We start from the raw sequence: 16,087 nt of genomic DNA, 5'->3' as shown, positions 1-16,087 counted from the left end.
CTCCCTGAAATTCTACATTTTTACCACTGACTCACTGTTCTCAGTTATGACAATAAAATGGAAGAATTCTTGGATTTTGAGAACCGGTGCTCTTGACCAACATCTTGATAAGAGCGCCGTTGTGACTTCTTTCATCTTCACAGTATTCTTACCGAATAATTACCACTGACTCACTGTTCTCAGTTATGACAATAAAATGGAAGAATTCTTTTTGAGAACCGGTGCTCTTGACCAACATCTTGATGAGAGCGCCGTTGTGACTTCTTTCATCTTCACAGTATCCTTACCGAATAATAACATAGTCCCTAAATTGTCGTACGAATCAGGATGAGAAGTAAGAAGTAAAGGGCCTTGTCTTCTTTGTTCAACTTTTCATCAACCTTATGGAGCTGATCCACAAGCCCATTGAGCACTGTAAAATGTTCCAGAAGATTCCCGCCTTCCTCCATCTTAAGTCTGTACAACTGCCACTTCAGATACAATCGGTTGGCCAAGCTTTTTAACATGTAAAGCCTTTTCCAATTTCTCCTGTAATTTAGGCGCCTTTGTCTTCTTCCATAACGTTAAAAATATTGTTATCCGCTAGCCAAGCTTTTTGACATGTAAAGCTTTTCCAACTTCTCCCATAATTTAGGCACCTTCACTTTCTTCCATAACGTTAAAACACATTGTTATATGCCAGACATAGCCGAATTGTGTTGACTGCCTCCGACTTAATATCTTCCCACTCGGCATCCGTCATCTTCTCTGTCTTTCCATCATTTCCTTTCAACTCCTTCGACCTAATATCTTCCCACTCGGCATCCGACATCTTCTCTGTCTTCCCATCCTTTCCCTTCAACTCCTTAGCTAGACCCTGTTGAACTAGGATGTCCTTCCCCTTCATATGCCATCAATGTTGAACTGAGTAGAGTAGAACTCGATTCTACCGCAATCTCATATTACTCCACACTTCTCGGTGTAGCGCTCCACCTCCAACAAAAATCTCTTGGACAATCTTTCTACCCTTCGACGATCACTGTAGCCGCGATCAAATCACAACATCTATTATCATTCTACTTGGCCACAACAACCACTCCACAACCTGAGCTCTGATACCACTTGTTGAGCAAATCTGCAGGGAAAATCCGATCCGATCGTGCATAAATTAATGAGAAAGTAGAAAATAAAACAAACCACAAGATGAACACCAAGATTTATGTGGTTCGGCCATCCGCGGGCGAGAAACACGATCTTCCACTATGAGAAAATAATATACACGGATTACAATGGAGATCTAAATTATCAATTTTGTTCCATTCCGTTTAGAATGGAACAGCTATAAATATTCCATTCTACTTAGATATTTGGTCCGTTCCAGTCATTCCGGTAAGAATTCCGGTGATATCTGAATTCTAGACAAAACGGGTAGAATTCCTTATTCGTCCATAATTCCCAATTTTGTATTTTTCACCTCTCCTTGTTTCCTCGTCTTATTTCTCCTCTCCTCCTCTCTTCTTAGTATTAAAAATGCAAAGCCATTTAAGTAAATGTCTTAAGATTTACATGTAAATAAGGGAATACCCCCTTATTTAAAGGAAAGAGTAAGAAGGAGAAATAAGAAGAGCAAACAAGAAGAGGTTAAAAAAAATTAGTATTAAAATGTGAAGTCATTTGGATCTATTAAAAATAGTTTCAAGACCCAAATTAAAAGGATAAAAAGTCAACTTTCTCGTCGGGCAAGTGGGGTATTTCTTTACAAAACTGTGCTCAATTTCATATGTGGCAATTCCAAACCCAAGAGGGTGGGGAATTGGGTTTTTATAAAATTCTTATTCTTTTTTAGTGATTAATTAGAAATTAAAACAAAGAACAGATTAGAAATTAAAACAAAGAACAAATTAACACTAAAACACAAAGAGCAACTTAGACAATTAGAACAAAGAAGATAAAACCAATGCACAAAATAAATGAAAAGTGTGCACCGAGATTTATAGTGGTTCGGTCTTAACCTTAAGACCTACTCTACTCCACCAAGACTTCTTGATGGCTTCACTGTCCCAATCTTCTTAAAGGTGAAGATTAAACCGTTTACAATCGAGGTGGCTCCGCTCCTCTTAACTTCCCGTCGAAGATGGCTATGCGTCTCCTCATAAGGCTTGGAAAGGGGCGGAATGCTTTAACTCGGATGGATATTGATGATTTGACTGACTACCTTTTTATTGCTTACCATTTCTCTTCACTGTGCATAGAAACTGAGAAGGCCATGTGGCATGCAAGAAATTACGGATGGCTTTAGGACAAAAATTGCAGCCCACATGTGTTAAAGCCAAGAAAAAATTCTAGACAAAGCACTAAGAAGGAGTCGTGCAACAGCGGGTGCAAGTAGATTTTGCAAGTAGACGTTTAAAAAAATAGCGCAAATACGGCCGGATCGTATTTGCAGCGAATAGGAGGGAGAGTTAGTGCCCGGGCGGACGGCAAGATCGCCGTCCGCCGGAAAGCAGGAGTGCTTGTTTTGTGGTCAGTGCCGGATCAATGGCTCTGATACCATGTTAACTAACCAACTTCTCCAAAAGCTTAAGCTGTTGGAGAAAGGCGTTATTTCTCTTACCCAATCTACCTCCAAGACGATCCAACGGTGAGGTCTTAACCCAATCCTACGGTTGGATCCCACATATTCTAACATGTACCACTCCTCGTGGCTTTGGGGTGATGTCTAATTGCAAAGATTTTATGGTTTGTAGATTTCTCCGATCGATCAACTAAGTTTAAGGATTCCTTAAGACAGCTTGTGTCAATTGTATGCGGGATGGGTCTGGTCTTTTATGTTCAAAAGAATTTTAAGGAGCTCAGGAAGCCACTGGTTTTAAGAATCCCCACACAAATATTTACTTGAATGATAATGAGAAAAATGAAGAAACTTGTATCTGATCTCTTAGTGTTGACTACACCTTTCATAGTGTCTTGTTTCTCTTGTTTTTCTTAAAATGTTATTTATAATATTAGTCCTTAATCTGTCACTAGACATCTTTAATCTCTTCAATTCATTGGTCATGATATGCAACGTATCAACACTAAGATTTCTGTTGAGAAAATGATGATCCGGCGGAGTTGGCCCAGTTCAGCTAGCTAGGTGCCGAGTTAATGATTAGGATAGTTGTATGTAGGAGAAAATCAAGGTGACTATCAAGAGGATTATAATACTTGTTGTAGTGAAAGATCTGTTAAAGAACTGAATAGGATTAGCATTGTTGCTATTTTTATCTTATTATCTTCTCCTTAACCCCCCCCCCCCCCCCCCCCCCCCCCCCCCACACCTCTTTAGGCCCCCCCCCCCCCCCCCCCCACACACACACACCTCTTTAGCCCGCCCCCCCCCCCACACACACCTCTTTAGGCCCCCCCCCCCCCCCCCCCACACCTCTTCAGGGGTCTCTTGTAAGTTGTAAGCAACTATTCCAATTGATATAGAATTCTCTGCTTTTTCCAATATTATTGTATTATGTTCTTCACTATGGTGCTCAAGGTTTTAAATTTCGCTTTTGGAGGTAATTTCGTGGTTAACCGAAACTGAAATTTTAGCCGAAATTTCGGCCAAAATTTTAATAATTTCAGTTGAAATTTGGTAAAGGAATAAAATATTAATATTTTAGCAAAAATTTTGCAGAAATTTCGACCGAAATTTGGTAAATTTCTGTTTCGGTTTCGGTCCTCACCTAAATCCGAAATTTAAAACCTTATTGGTGCGGGGCATTCGATCTATGCTTTTGTATGGTTCATGAAATATTGGATTGGGGCTATAAGCATACTAATTTGATCGCCACAAAATAACTGCACAGTGTCTTCACTTTTTACTCCTCAGTTCCCACCAAGAAAGGCGCAATACTCAATAGTGGATTAGGGTTATTAATCGGTTTTCGAGTCACAATCAATTCTCTTAATTTTAAAAGAACAGGGCCTTCGTGTTTTCATGATTAATCTCTAATCGTTTATCTATTGGGCTCCACCTTAGATCGACGTATTTTTACAAATGGAAACCATTCGATGGCTTGGATCGCTTGCTAATTGCAAGTTGTGAGTCATGGCCCATATGGGCGGCCCCATCTCTGCATCTCTTCCGAATTCTAAGTCATATGATCTCAAGTTTCTTCATCTCCCACCCTCCATTGCCAAACATGGCCTGTATGGTATGTAGCTGCACGAATTTTTAAAAGAATATAGTGGGACCCACCTTGTTCGAAGATCCAAATCCATTTGCTTGGCCCCAACACAAATAAGCCATGCCCCAAACATCATCTCCATAGAAAGATCTTAACCCTCCAATCCTGTATAGTTATGCCTTTATACGGAAACCTCTACTGATTGAAGGGTTTGGATCATTCCATGAGGATGCTTTTTGGGGCACAACCAATTTACGTCGACCCAATAAATGAATGATTTGGATCTTTTGAACAAGGTGGGTCCCATTATATTTTTAAAAAACTAAGGGGCCCACATTTTTTGGGTGATCCAAACCACTCATTTGAAAGGCCCTTAGATGGATATGGTGCCTACAAAAAATCAGGTCCATAGGATCATTCTAACCCTTCCATTTATGGAGGTTAAAAATGGGCAGATTTATGGAGGTTAAAAATGGGCAGATTTATGGAGGTTTATACCCATCCATTTCAACCTCCACAAATGGAAGGGTTAGGATGATCCTATGAAGTTAATTTTTTGGGCACACCCTATCTATGTGAGGGCCTATCAAATGAATGCTTTGGATCATCCAAACAAAGTGGGCCCCTTATGTTTTTAGGCGCCACCTCATATAAGCTATATGAGGTGACACCTTAGGAACTCTATTCTCTCTCTCTCTCTCTCTATATATATATAGAGAAAACGGTTCCTACACATATGTGTAGATAAGTTATCTACACACTAGCTTAAAATACAGTGGGGGCCACATTATTTGGGTGATCCAAACCATTCATTTTTAAGGCCCTCACATAGATAGGGTGTCCACAAAAAATCAGATCCATAGGATCATCCTAACCATTCGAACTGTGGAGGCAAAAAATGGACTAATTTGTGAAGGTTTAAAGACATCCATTTTACCTCCACAAATCGTAGGGTTAGGATGATCCTATGGATCTAATTTTTGGTAGACACCCTATCTATGTGAGGGCCTTTAAAATGGATGGCTTGGATCACCCAAACAATGTGGGCCCCCACTATATTTTAAGCTAGGGTGTAGAGAACTCTCTACACATATGTGTAGGAACCGTTTTCTCATATATATATATATATATATATATATATATATATATATATATATATATATATATATATATATATATAGGAAAGTGTTGGTGAGCTTAAGCGCCCAATCACATTGGGGCCTACTTTTTTAGGATGATCCAAAGCATTCATTTGAAAGGCCCTTACATAGATGGGGTGTGTACCAAAAATCAGCTCCATAGGATCATCCTAACCCATCTATTTGTGGAGGTCAAAATGGACAGACATTATTTGTCCACAAATCTGCCCATTTTTTTCCTCCACAAATGGAGGGGTTAGGATGATCCTATGGAGCTGATTTTTGATACACACCCTATCTATGATAGGGCCTTGCAAATAAATGGTTTGGATCACCACAGAAAAAGTGGGACACATGTGAATGGGGCGCTTAAGCTCACCAACACTTTCCTCATATTTGTGGAGGTCAAAATGGACAGACCTTGTTTGTCCTCCATAAATGGATGGGTTAGGATGATTCTATGGAGCTGATTTTTGGTACACCGCCCATTTATGTAAGGGCTTTTCAAATGAATGCTTTGGATCATCCTAACAAAGTGGCCCCCCATGTGATTGGGCGCTTAAGCGCACCATAAGCTTGGTGAGCTTAAGCGCACCAACAGTTTCCTTATATATATATATATATATATATATATATATATATATATATATAGAGAGAGAATAGAGTTCCTAAGGTGTCACCTCATATAAGCTATATGAGGTGGCGCTTGAAAACATAAGGGGCCCACTTTGTTTGGATGATCCAAAGCATTCATATGATAGGCCCTCACATAGATAGGGTGTGCCCAAAAAATCAACTTTATAGGATTATCCTAACCCTTCAATTTGTGGAGGTTGAAATAGATGGGTATAAACCTCCATAAATTTGCGCATTTTTAACCTCCATAAATGGAAGGGTTAGGATGATCCTATGGACCTGATCTTTTGTAGGCACCATATCCATCTAAGGGCCTTTCAAATGAGTGGTTTCGATCACCCAAAAAATGTGGGCCCCTTATGTTTTGTGAGCGCCACCTCATATAAGCTATATGAGGTGACACCTTAGGAACTCTATTCTCATATATATATATATATATATATATATATATATATATATATATATATATATATTTTAAACACTTTCAACTTTGTGCAGTAACTATGTTTTTATAGACTTCTGTACTTCTTTTGTTTTTATAGACTGCAGTAACTAACGTAAAAATAGACGTTAAATTTGTTTTATGTTCATGGAACCTGATGGGAAAATTTCTGTGGTCCAGTTATTTAAAACCTTATAAGTATGAACTTCTTGTTAACTGGTGGAAAACAGATAAAATCCACGCCCCCCCCCCCCCGGCGCGCCCTTTAACGGTTCATGTGAGAATGGTTCACTACTTGAGGATAAATTCACTCCCTTTAACGTTTCCCTTTGACTTTAAAACTTAACAAATAACGTTGCTCCATTTGGTTGCCGGGATTTTTTTGGAATTTCCCCAGGAAACCCACGTTTGGTTGCTGGGCCCAAAATAATCCCAGGAACCAAAATAACCCCGCACAAAACCCTACCCTAGAAAAAAAAAAACTCCCAGGAACCAAAATAATCCCACGAACCAAAAATAACCTTGCTGAAGAATTTTTTTCTTCCCAACAGTTCAAGTAACCAAACAAAGCTTCCCACCATAGTCCGATCAACATGGGATTTTTATTTTACCGGGATTCTTCCAGGGAGTTTTTTTTTCCACCAATCTCCCAGGGAGTTTTTTGTTCCACAAAAATCCCAAGAACCAAAAAAATTCTGGCAACCGTGGAGTACGTTTGGTTGCTGGAATTTTTTTGATTCTTGGGACTTTTGTGGAATTTCTGCAGGAAACCCACGTTTGGTTGGTCGGCCCAAAATAATCCTAGGGACCAAAATAACCCCAAACGAAACCCCAAGAAAGTAAAAAAAATACTCCCAGGAACCAAAATATTCACAGGAACAAACAATAAGCTTGCTGAAGAATTTTTTTCTTCCCAACAGTTCAAGCAACCAAACAAAGCTATTTTCCCCACCATAGTCCAGTCAACCAAACATGAGATTTTTATTTTACCGGGATACTCCTACGGAGTTTTTTTTCCCACCAATCTCCTAGGAAGTTTTTTGCTCCACAAAATTCCAAGACCCAAAAAAATTCCGACAATCAAACGGAGGGTATCATTCTCCTTTAACTATTAAACATCTAATAAACGTGAACTTTTTCACCTATATCTATACTATAGATGATGGAAAAAACTTTGGTTGCTTAATGTTATTTAAAGCCTTATAAATGTGAGCTTTTCTTTACTATCAAGAAACTTATACAAGTAAATTTTTTATAGCTATTAACTACCTTGTATATGTAAATTTTCTCCTAACAATTTAGCTCCAAATTATTTTGGGAAAAATACAGATACACCCCCTCTAGTTTCTAACACATTCAACTCTAACCCTGACTTTCAAAACGTGACAAGTACACCCCTGAGGTTTTTTAAACGTGACGGAGTAGACGGCGAGGCGGAAATGACCAAAATGCCCTCGCTTTCCCCAACTGAAAATTAGGGTTTGATTCAAACCCTTGTTTATTTATCAACATAAACCCTCAATTTAGGAGTTTTACTTATCTTCATTCACATCAGTATCATGATTTGCACAGAAATCCTAATATTTTAGGGCTTTTTTGTTTTTATTAATATTTTTTCTTGAAATGTGGGTTTGATGTAGCCAAGGGGTGGGGTTTCATTGTTTGTGGTGGAGGTAAGGGCGGTTGTCGGAGATGGCGATGGCGGCGGTGCCGGAGGTGTGACAACAGCGGTGGGAAATGACATAACCCTAATCCCCCTGCAAATGAGGGTATTTCTGTCCTCAAAATATTAACCATGGTTAGTTTCAATATTTCCAATAGGTTAAAATGACGGACTGTTGACAGAGGGGGTCTAAATTATACAGATTGAAACCTCGGGGGGTGTACTTGTCACGTTTTGAAAGTCAAGGTTAGATTTGAATATGTCATAAACTAGGTTGTGTAAATGTAATTTTTCGAATTACTTTTTACCTTATCAAAATCTAGTCCCTTTTCTTTTTGTTTCTTTAACATGTAAAATAGAGGGATACGAATCTCATATTTATAAAGGGATGTGTAATTTGTAATTTTCAAAACAAACAGCGGCAAGTCTGTAATTTCACCTCAAGCATTTGGCGCCAAGATCTCGAAAAAGACGCCCCAAACGTGCAATTTTCAATTTACAAAACGTTAGAAAAAAAAACCCCGCGAAGTAAAAGAAATTGAAACCCTTTGCCGCCAAAGACAAGACTAGAAAAAGGGTTTCTGTTTCGACATTTCAATCTATATTCTTCTCTAGTCCCTTCTTTTTTATCTCTTTCTCTTCAATCTCTACAAAAAAATGGCGAAATCTGTTACCCCGGGAGCCATTTCTACTCTTTTGTCAAACCCTTCTCCTGATTCTTCCACTTCAATACCAGAAATCATTGTCCAAGTCATTGATCTCAAGCCCATTGGTAGCCGATTCAAGTGAGTTTTCTCCCTTTTTTTGTGGGTTTTCTTCCTTTGCTGATATTGGATTGCTTTCTGTTCTTTTGTGATCTTAGTAATGTGGGTTTCTACGCTGGATTTGCTTCGTAGTTGATTGAAAATGATTGGTCTTTGGTGGATTTTTCTTATTTTCTCTGATTTTAGACGTATTTGTTTTAGTCCCTTGTAGTTTTCTGACTTAGGGTTTGTGGGTTTTTCTTCTTTTGTTGAAATTGGGTTGCTTTGATCTTTGTATACTCGTGATTGTAACATCTGTTCCATGCCACTTTCTGTTATTTGATGGGGCTTTTCTTTTGTTTGATCTGGGTTTCATTTTCTTTTGTATGGTTTTTTGGTCCACTGTTTGTTTTTCTAGGGTTTATTTTTGGCGATTTTGAGTTGTGGTGATCTTAGCAAATGTGGGTTTCTATGCTGGATTTGCTTCGTAGTTGATGTAACATGATTTGTCTTTGGTTGGTTTTACTTATTTTCTTCAATTTGAGACGTGTTTGTTTTAGGTTTGTGGTTCTTCTATTCGTTTGTCAGCAGATCAAATTGTGCTTATATGTTTTGCTGCCCTCGGTGAGATTTAGTTATTTTAATCTCAGCCCATTGGTAATAGCAGTATCCCAATCATGATCACTTATCTGTTCGAATTGTTGAGGATTCCAAGTGAAATGCAAAAAATCCCACATCAGAAAAGTGAATGGATGTGTATGGGCTTTATAAACAGATAGCTTTTGAGGGTGAGTCCTACTTGGGTCCCAACAAGAATGGCTTTTGTAGTCATGAATAACGTTTCTTTTGGGATCCACGTAGGACTCACCCTCAAAAGCTAGCCGTTAATGGGAGGGTGCGGAAGACCCTATAAGCCCTTCCATATCCATTAACTTCTCTAATGTGGGTGTTAGAGGAATTAGGTCAAGCAAGAAGTTGCTTGAAGCATTACACCCAAGGTATTTAGTTTGGAATACCAAGTTTGTTGCCTCCAGCCCCTATATATATAGAGATACACTAGGGTTATAACCAGTTAATGGGCTCTAGCCCAATTAGGCCCACTACACCGGTACATTATCTTATTGGGCTTATATTAGAACATACATGGGTTATATCATATACCCAACAGTGGGATCTTTGCTTTCGTGTGAATCCCCAACAATCTCTCCTTCCATGAGGAAGCAATGAGGGAACTACGAGATCTTCTCCAAGGGATTTTCACCCTCCTCAAGGGAGGCTACACTAGGATTACCATGCTCCGGCTTTGATAGCACTTATTGGGACTTGAATAGAACTCACCCTTAAAAGCTAGCTGTTAACGGGAGTGTTCCCATTTCCCTATAAGCTGTTCCACATCCATTCACTTTTCTGCTATGGGATCATTGCTTTTGTATGAAACTCCCAACAATTTCCATTTTTGGGTGTTTGCTAATTTCAAGCAGTTTCAACCAATTAGTTGGTTGATGTGGCACAACTTTAGATTTTCTGTGCCAGATCCAGCTTAATGTCTGTCCATTTTTTTTGTCGATCTGTCTTGAATGATGAAGATCTTATACTACATATTTGATGTTCACTTTTACTGATCGGTAATTCATGGATTTTTATTTGTTAACCTATGATTTGTGCATTGACCTTGAAAGCAGACTGAACTATCTCAGCATTTCATTTCTAACCCATCTGTTTTCTGTACTTTCATTTTTTGGGTTATAAACTATTGTCTGTTTCTGCTGGAAATCCTAGTATTCATTAGTCAAGTTAGTGTATTTTTAAGAATGTATCTATCATTTAATTTGCAGATTTATGGCTAATGATGGGAAAATGAAGCTTATGGCAATGCTTCCATCCAGTTTCTCTTCGGAGATTAATTCGGGAAATCTTCAGAACCTTGGGCTCATTCGTATTCTTGATTACACTTGCAATGCCATTCCAAATAAGCCTGAAAAGTAAAGCTCTATTTCAAAATATTATGCAAATGTTTGTTTTTTTCTTAGATTGCGTTGTAGTTGATTGGATTCTAATCTGATTGTTTCAGGGCTCTGATTATAACTGAATGCGAGGTGATTTCTCCTGCACTTGAAATGGAGATTAAGGATCAAGTGAAAATAGAAGAGACAGGAATTATTTTGAACCCAAAGGAGATAATTTTGAAAAATGTGGTAGATTCTCCTGCCACTAAAACAGAGACCAAGACTGAAATAAAAAGACAAGAGACAGGAATTATTTTGAAGCCAAAGCAGGAAAAAATTGCAAAATCTGCTGCTCAGATTTTGTATGAGCAACATGGGAAGTGAGTTTTCTTGTTTCTTTACTTGGACAATGATGCCACTCATATTGAATTTCATAGATTATTGGACAATGATGCCATGGATACATATGTTTGAAAGCACATTGTTTTGTTTATGACTTGGATTTCTTTAGGACTCCTTGATTATAGTGTCAGCGTATGAACTAACTAATTATAGATGCAGATAGGATAGAAAAATTTGTCTCATTTTAATGTTGCTACAATTTTCATGCATAAATAAATCATAGATGTTGCCAAGGTGTAGATTTATTTTTCTTCTGTCTAGGAACCCACTTTGGTAATCTTTGAAAAAACTCTACTATTTTTAGTATGGAATTATAGAGGCGTCTTCTGTTTTTTTCCTCTGCGTGTGTGTGTGTGTGTGTGTGTGTGTGTGTGTGTGTAGTGTGTGTGTGTAGTGTGTGTGTGTGTGTGTGTGTCTATATATATATATATATATATATATATTAAATGTGTTGTATTTTGATTTTTCTCTTATATTAGGTGATCATTTATATTACTATCATGCTAAGTAGCTAACTATGGTTAAGAAAACATTAGAAATATCGAGTGTCATCCCAACACTTTTGTAATTTTCATTTAGTCTCCAAAAAACAGGGATCTTTAAGTCATTTATTTTTATTTTGTTCTTGAGCCACTCTACCGATTTTCAAAGAGCATTCCTTTTCAAGTGTTATATATATATATATATATATATATATATATATATATATATATATATATATATATATATATATATATATATATATATTGCATTTTCATTAAGTATTTATTTTCAATGTTTTGTTAGTTTCTAATTATTCCTGGTTGGTAACTTGATTGAACTGATATCAAAAGATCTTTTTTTTTGCTGTAAATCTACAGTACTGCTCCTACTGCACGAACTGCCATGACAAGAAGAGTATATCCTCTTGCATCCTTGAATCCTTATCAAGGCATCTGGACAATAAAGGTTCGGCTCACTAGCAAGGGCAATTTGCGAACATATAAGAATGCCAGAGGAGAAGGCCATGTCTTCAATGTGGAATTTACAGATGAAGATGTAAGTGTTCCTTTGATCTTCACATTTATCTAAGGCCCTGTTTGTTTAAGATTTCGACAACCGATTGTGGAAATTGCACTAAATTTGAGTCCCATTATCGGTTGGGGACTCCACAATCGGTTGTCATAATCTAAAACAAACAGGCCCTAAGTGATTACTTGCGTTGTAGCATCCTCTATTGTTTTAAGAATGAAAACTTCTCTTTTACCAATGATGAAACTATTGTCTTTTCCTTTTCTTACTCTTTTTGTGATTAAGTTTGGTGCAAGATTTCTACCTATCTGTGTTAAATTGATAAACCAATGATTTGCTTATTTCTTTATAGACAATCATAAAGATGTGTGCTGCATTTTGTACTTGGTGTGAAATGGGGAGTATATTTATGATGTCATCATGCATGCAAGTTCTTATATATGATATGTCCACATATTTAATGTACAATTTTTTTTTATGGGTAAACTGGGGTTGGGAAGGGACCCTACTGGTTTATTTGATAAAGAGAAAGATGATGCAATATAAGGCACATAAGCCACCCTAACTTGGAACATGTGAGAGAGGGAGGACCAAGGCTCATCACATATGAGCGACAAACAGTAAGCCTAAGAGTTCTTAATGATATTTAATGATATTTAAGAACTCTTATGATAAAAAAATGATATTTAATGCACAAATGCAATCGTTTGTAGTATTATGAGAACTTAGATTTGCTCATCCTTATGTGAAATTGAACTTTTACTAGTCTTTGTTTTCTGATCAAATAATACAGTCCATGCAGCCACAATAGCATATTAATCTCTCTTCTGACAAACCTGTGATGCAGGGTACCCAGATCCAGGCAACTATGTTTAATGAAGCTGCCAACAAGTTCTATCCAAAGTTTGAATTGGGAAAGGTTTACTATATATCTAGAGGAACTCTGAAAGTTGCAAACAAGCAATTTAAAACTGTTCAAAATGATTATGAGATGACTTTAAATGAAAGCTCTGAAGTTGAAGAGGTGATAGGAGAGGGAGCCTTTGTCCCTGAAACTAAATTTAACTTTGTCCCAATTGATCAGCTGGTTTCATATGTTAATGGCAAGGAGCTTGTAGGTAAAAACCACATCCAGATCTTGTAGAAAATGATTCTTTTGCTTTGAAATGAAACTTTTTTTTTTTTTTTTTACATTTCTGAGTCTTTATTAATATTATTAGTCCTGTTATTTCCAGTTGCTTATGTGTTATTATGTTATTTACTTTGCAGACATTATTGGAGTGGTTCAGAATGTTTCCACTACTATGAGTATTCGAAGGAAGATTAACAATGAAACTATTCCAAAGCGTGATATCACAATTGCAGATGAGTCGTGAGTTGATTTCTTTGCTATTGTTGCATTTTGTAGTGATAAATTTTATAAAATCATATGGTCCATGAATAGTGTCCCTATAAATTATTTCTTAGTGCAAAGCAGTTTTCTGATTGGTTGTGAGCAAATTGTCTTTCTAAGTTGATTTCTTTGCTATGGTTGCATTCTGTAGTGTTAAATTTTATAAAGTCATATGGTCTGTGGACAGTGTCCTTATAAATCATTTCTTGGCAGTCCCTGCGAAGCAATTTTCTTATGGGTTGTCAGTAAATTGTCTTTCTAGTTTTGTTTGTTATCACTGAATATGGTAATTTTAAACGCAGAAAGAAGACTGTTACTGTCTCTTTGTGGAATGATCTTGCTACAAATGTGGGGCAGGAATTGCTGGATATGGTTGACACATCCCCCATTGTAGCAATAAAAAGCCTCAAGGTTGGAGATTTTCAAGGTATTGCCAATGACAAAAGGACTGATTTTTCTCCTTTTCAAAAGATTTGCTAAACAACTATAGTTGTTAACTTCACATACTTCTTTAGGAGTATCTGTGTCAGCATTAAGCAAAAGCACTGTACTGATAAATCCAGATGTACCTGAATCAAAGAAGCTTAGATCTTGGTAAGCCATCAATATACCGTGACTAGTTTAGTTTTAATGTTTCATAAAACATAGCATCAATCTTCACATTTTCATTGGCTAACAGGTATGATTCCGAGGGGAAAGGAGCTTCAATGGCTTCTGTTGGTTCTAGCATGATCTCCAATTCTTCCAAGAGTGGAGCAAGATCTATGTATTCTGATAGGGTCTTTCTTACTCACATTACCAGTGACCCATCTTTGGGCGAGGATAAGGTATGGCTTTATCAGTAGTATAAGAAAATAATTGTTTAGTGTCCATGTCTCTCTCTTACAAAGTTTACTTTTAATACCGAATGGCTATGTTGCATGGATTTGGATTCGCGTGTCGGGATCCAACGTGGATTTAAGGCATCGGATTCAGCAAACCCCAAAAGGCAGGATTTGAGGATTTGGACACGGCTATGACAAGAATCTAAGCGTGTCCCATGGGAATCATGTTTGGTTTGCGTGTAGAGGTGTGTCAACACGGATTTGGCATAGAGGGCAAAGAATCCATGCAACATAGCCTAATGGTCTCTCTATCTGCTGGATGGTTTTCTAATCTTCATTTTTTATGGGTATTTTCTAATCTTAATTGCCATGGCCAGCCTGTGTTTTTCAGTACAAAAGCTTACATAAGTTTCATCAAGCCTGACCAGACAATGTGGTATCGGGCATGTAAGACATGTAACAAGAAAGTGACTGAAGCTATTGGCTCTGGGTATTGGTGTGAAGGGTGTCAGAAGAATGACGCTGACTGCAGTTTAAGGTAAGAATCAAATCAAGATTAATTGCTATATCCAGAACCATGAGTATTGTAACTTGTAACTCATGCTTTCTACCATTTTCTTGCAGATACATAATGGCAGTGAAGGTTGCAGATGCAAGTGGTGAGGCTTGGCTTTCTGTTTTCAATGAACAAGCAGAGAAAATCATTGGGTGCACTGCTGATGAGCTTGATAGCATGAAATCAGAGGTCAATTGCCTTACTAAACCAGTCCTCCTTACATCTTATGATACTAACTTAAACATGAGTACTTTAGTTCTTTCAAAGCATTTGCCTCGCATGAAAGAACAGATGTTGGAACATGTGTACTGTAAATGATTTCACCCTTTTGCTAGGAATTACTAGTTTTTTATGAATATTTTCTTTTAGTATTTATACATCATTGCATCCTACCCTAAAGATAGCATTTTGTATTTCTCCTAAGGATTTTAATCATGCCATCAAGGTATGCATATAATGCATTTCTTTTAGTATTTATACATCATTGCATCCTGCCCTAAAGATAGCATTTTGTATTTCTCCTAAGGATTTTAATAATGCCATCTAATTATGCATATGATGTATGAATTTTGTTGTTTAGAATCTCCATTATCAATTATTTTTCATTTATGTCTGTAGATTGAAATACGCCACTGTTTTATGTCTTTTGTTGTAATTCTAGGGTTCTTGCCTCTTGTTCTTGTCGTATAACATTGGGATATTTCAGCATGAGTAATGGCCTAGATCAATATCTGAACTGCATCTTGATTTTTTTTATCAGGAGGGAGGTGAAAAATCATTTCAAGTCAAATTGAAAGAAGCTATGTGGGTTCCTCATCTGTTTAGAGTTAGTGTAGCACAATCTGAATACATGAATGAGAAAAGGCAGAGGATCACAATCAGAGCTCAGTCCCCAGTTGACTGGTCAGCTGAATCAAGATATCTGTTAGAAGAGATATCCAAGATGACAACCTCTTAAACCATAATATGCTTTTCATCTATCTTTTCTAGACAAGCAAGGTTTATTCCATTTAGCTGTGATATTTTTCATGGGAGTTTCTTCTATCATAGCATTGGGTGGGCTAGCTTAGATACAGAATATGGGTTTTTTTTTCCTATCCATGTAATATATTATGTTCTTCAAACAAAACATGCAGTTTTCTGCAACTTCCAGATGTGGTTAGAAATGCAATGGGTTTAGCATTTTCGTG

At 37.3% G+C, this 16,087-nt stretch overlaps 1 protein-coding gene across 1 annotated transcript; it reads left to right on the top strand.

Annotated features, from left to right (window-relative positions):
• Positions 1-8,591: 8,591 nt before the first annotated feature.
• On the top strand, positions 8,592-16,087 carry LOC143856455 (replication protein A 70 kDa DNA-binding subunit B-like). Its single transcript, XM_077366683.1, has 12 exons — positions 8,592-8,807; positions 10,601-10,747; positions 10,837-11,091; positions 11,974-12,151; positions 12,972-13,242; positions 13,394-13,496; positions 13,820-13,944; positions 14,033-14,111; positions 14,197-14,344; positions 14,719-14,879; positions 14,966-15,086; positions 15,658-16,087. The coding sequence occupies exons 1-12, from the start codon at positions 8,680-8,682 to the stop codon at positions 15,853-15,855; spliced, it is 1,914 nt and encodes a 637-aa protein (XP_077222798.1). The 5' UTR covers positions 8,592-8,679; the 3' UTR covers positions 15,856-16,087.

Source organism: Tasmannia lanceolata, unplaced genomic scaffold (assembly GCF_043159265.1).
Source record: "Tasmannia lanceolata isolate RefF3 unplaced genomic scaffold, GAP_Taslan_0.1 ptg000003l, whole genome shotgun sequence".
NCBI classification, from domain to species: Eukaryota; Viridiplantae; Streptophyta; class Magnoliopsida; order Canellales; family Winteraceae; genus Tasmannia; species Tasmannia lanceolata.
The sequence above is the reverse complement of the archived record's forward strand: the minus strand, read 5'-3'. Positions and strand labels throughout refer to the sequence as shown.

What these genes read in the sequence shown, in the direction of transcription:
- LOC143856455 (XM_077366683.1), top strand. Translation starts at nt 8,680, where the DNA reads ATGGCGAAATCTGTTACCCCGGGAGCCATTTCTACTCTTTTGTCAAAC. An exon ending in CATCTTTGGGCGAGGATAAG is followed by an intron (nt 14,345 to 14,718) that starts GTATGGCTTTAT and finishes TGCCATGGCCAG; the next exon opens with CCTGTGTTTTTCAGTACAAA. An exon ending in GACGCTGACTGCAGTTTAAG is followed by an intron (nt 14,880 to 14,965) that starts GTAAGAATCAAA and finishes ATTTTCTTGCAG; the next exon opens with ATACATAATGGCAGTGAAGG.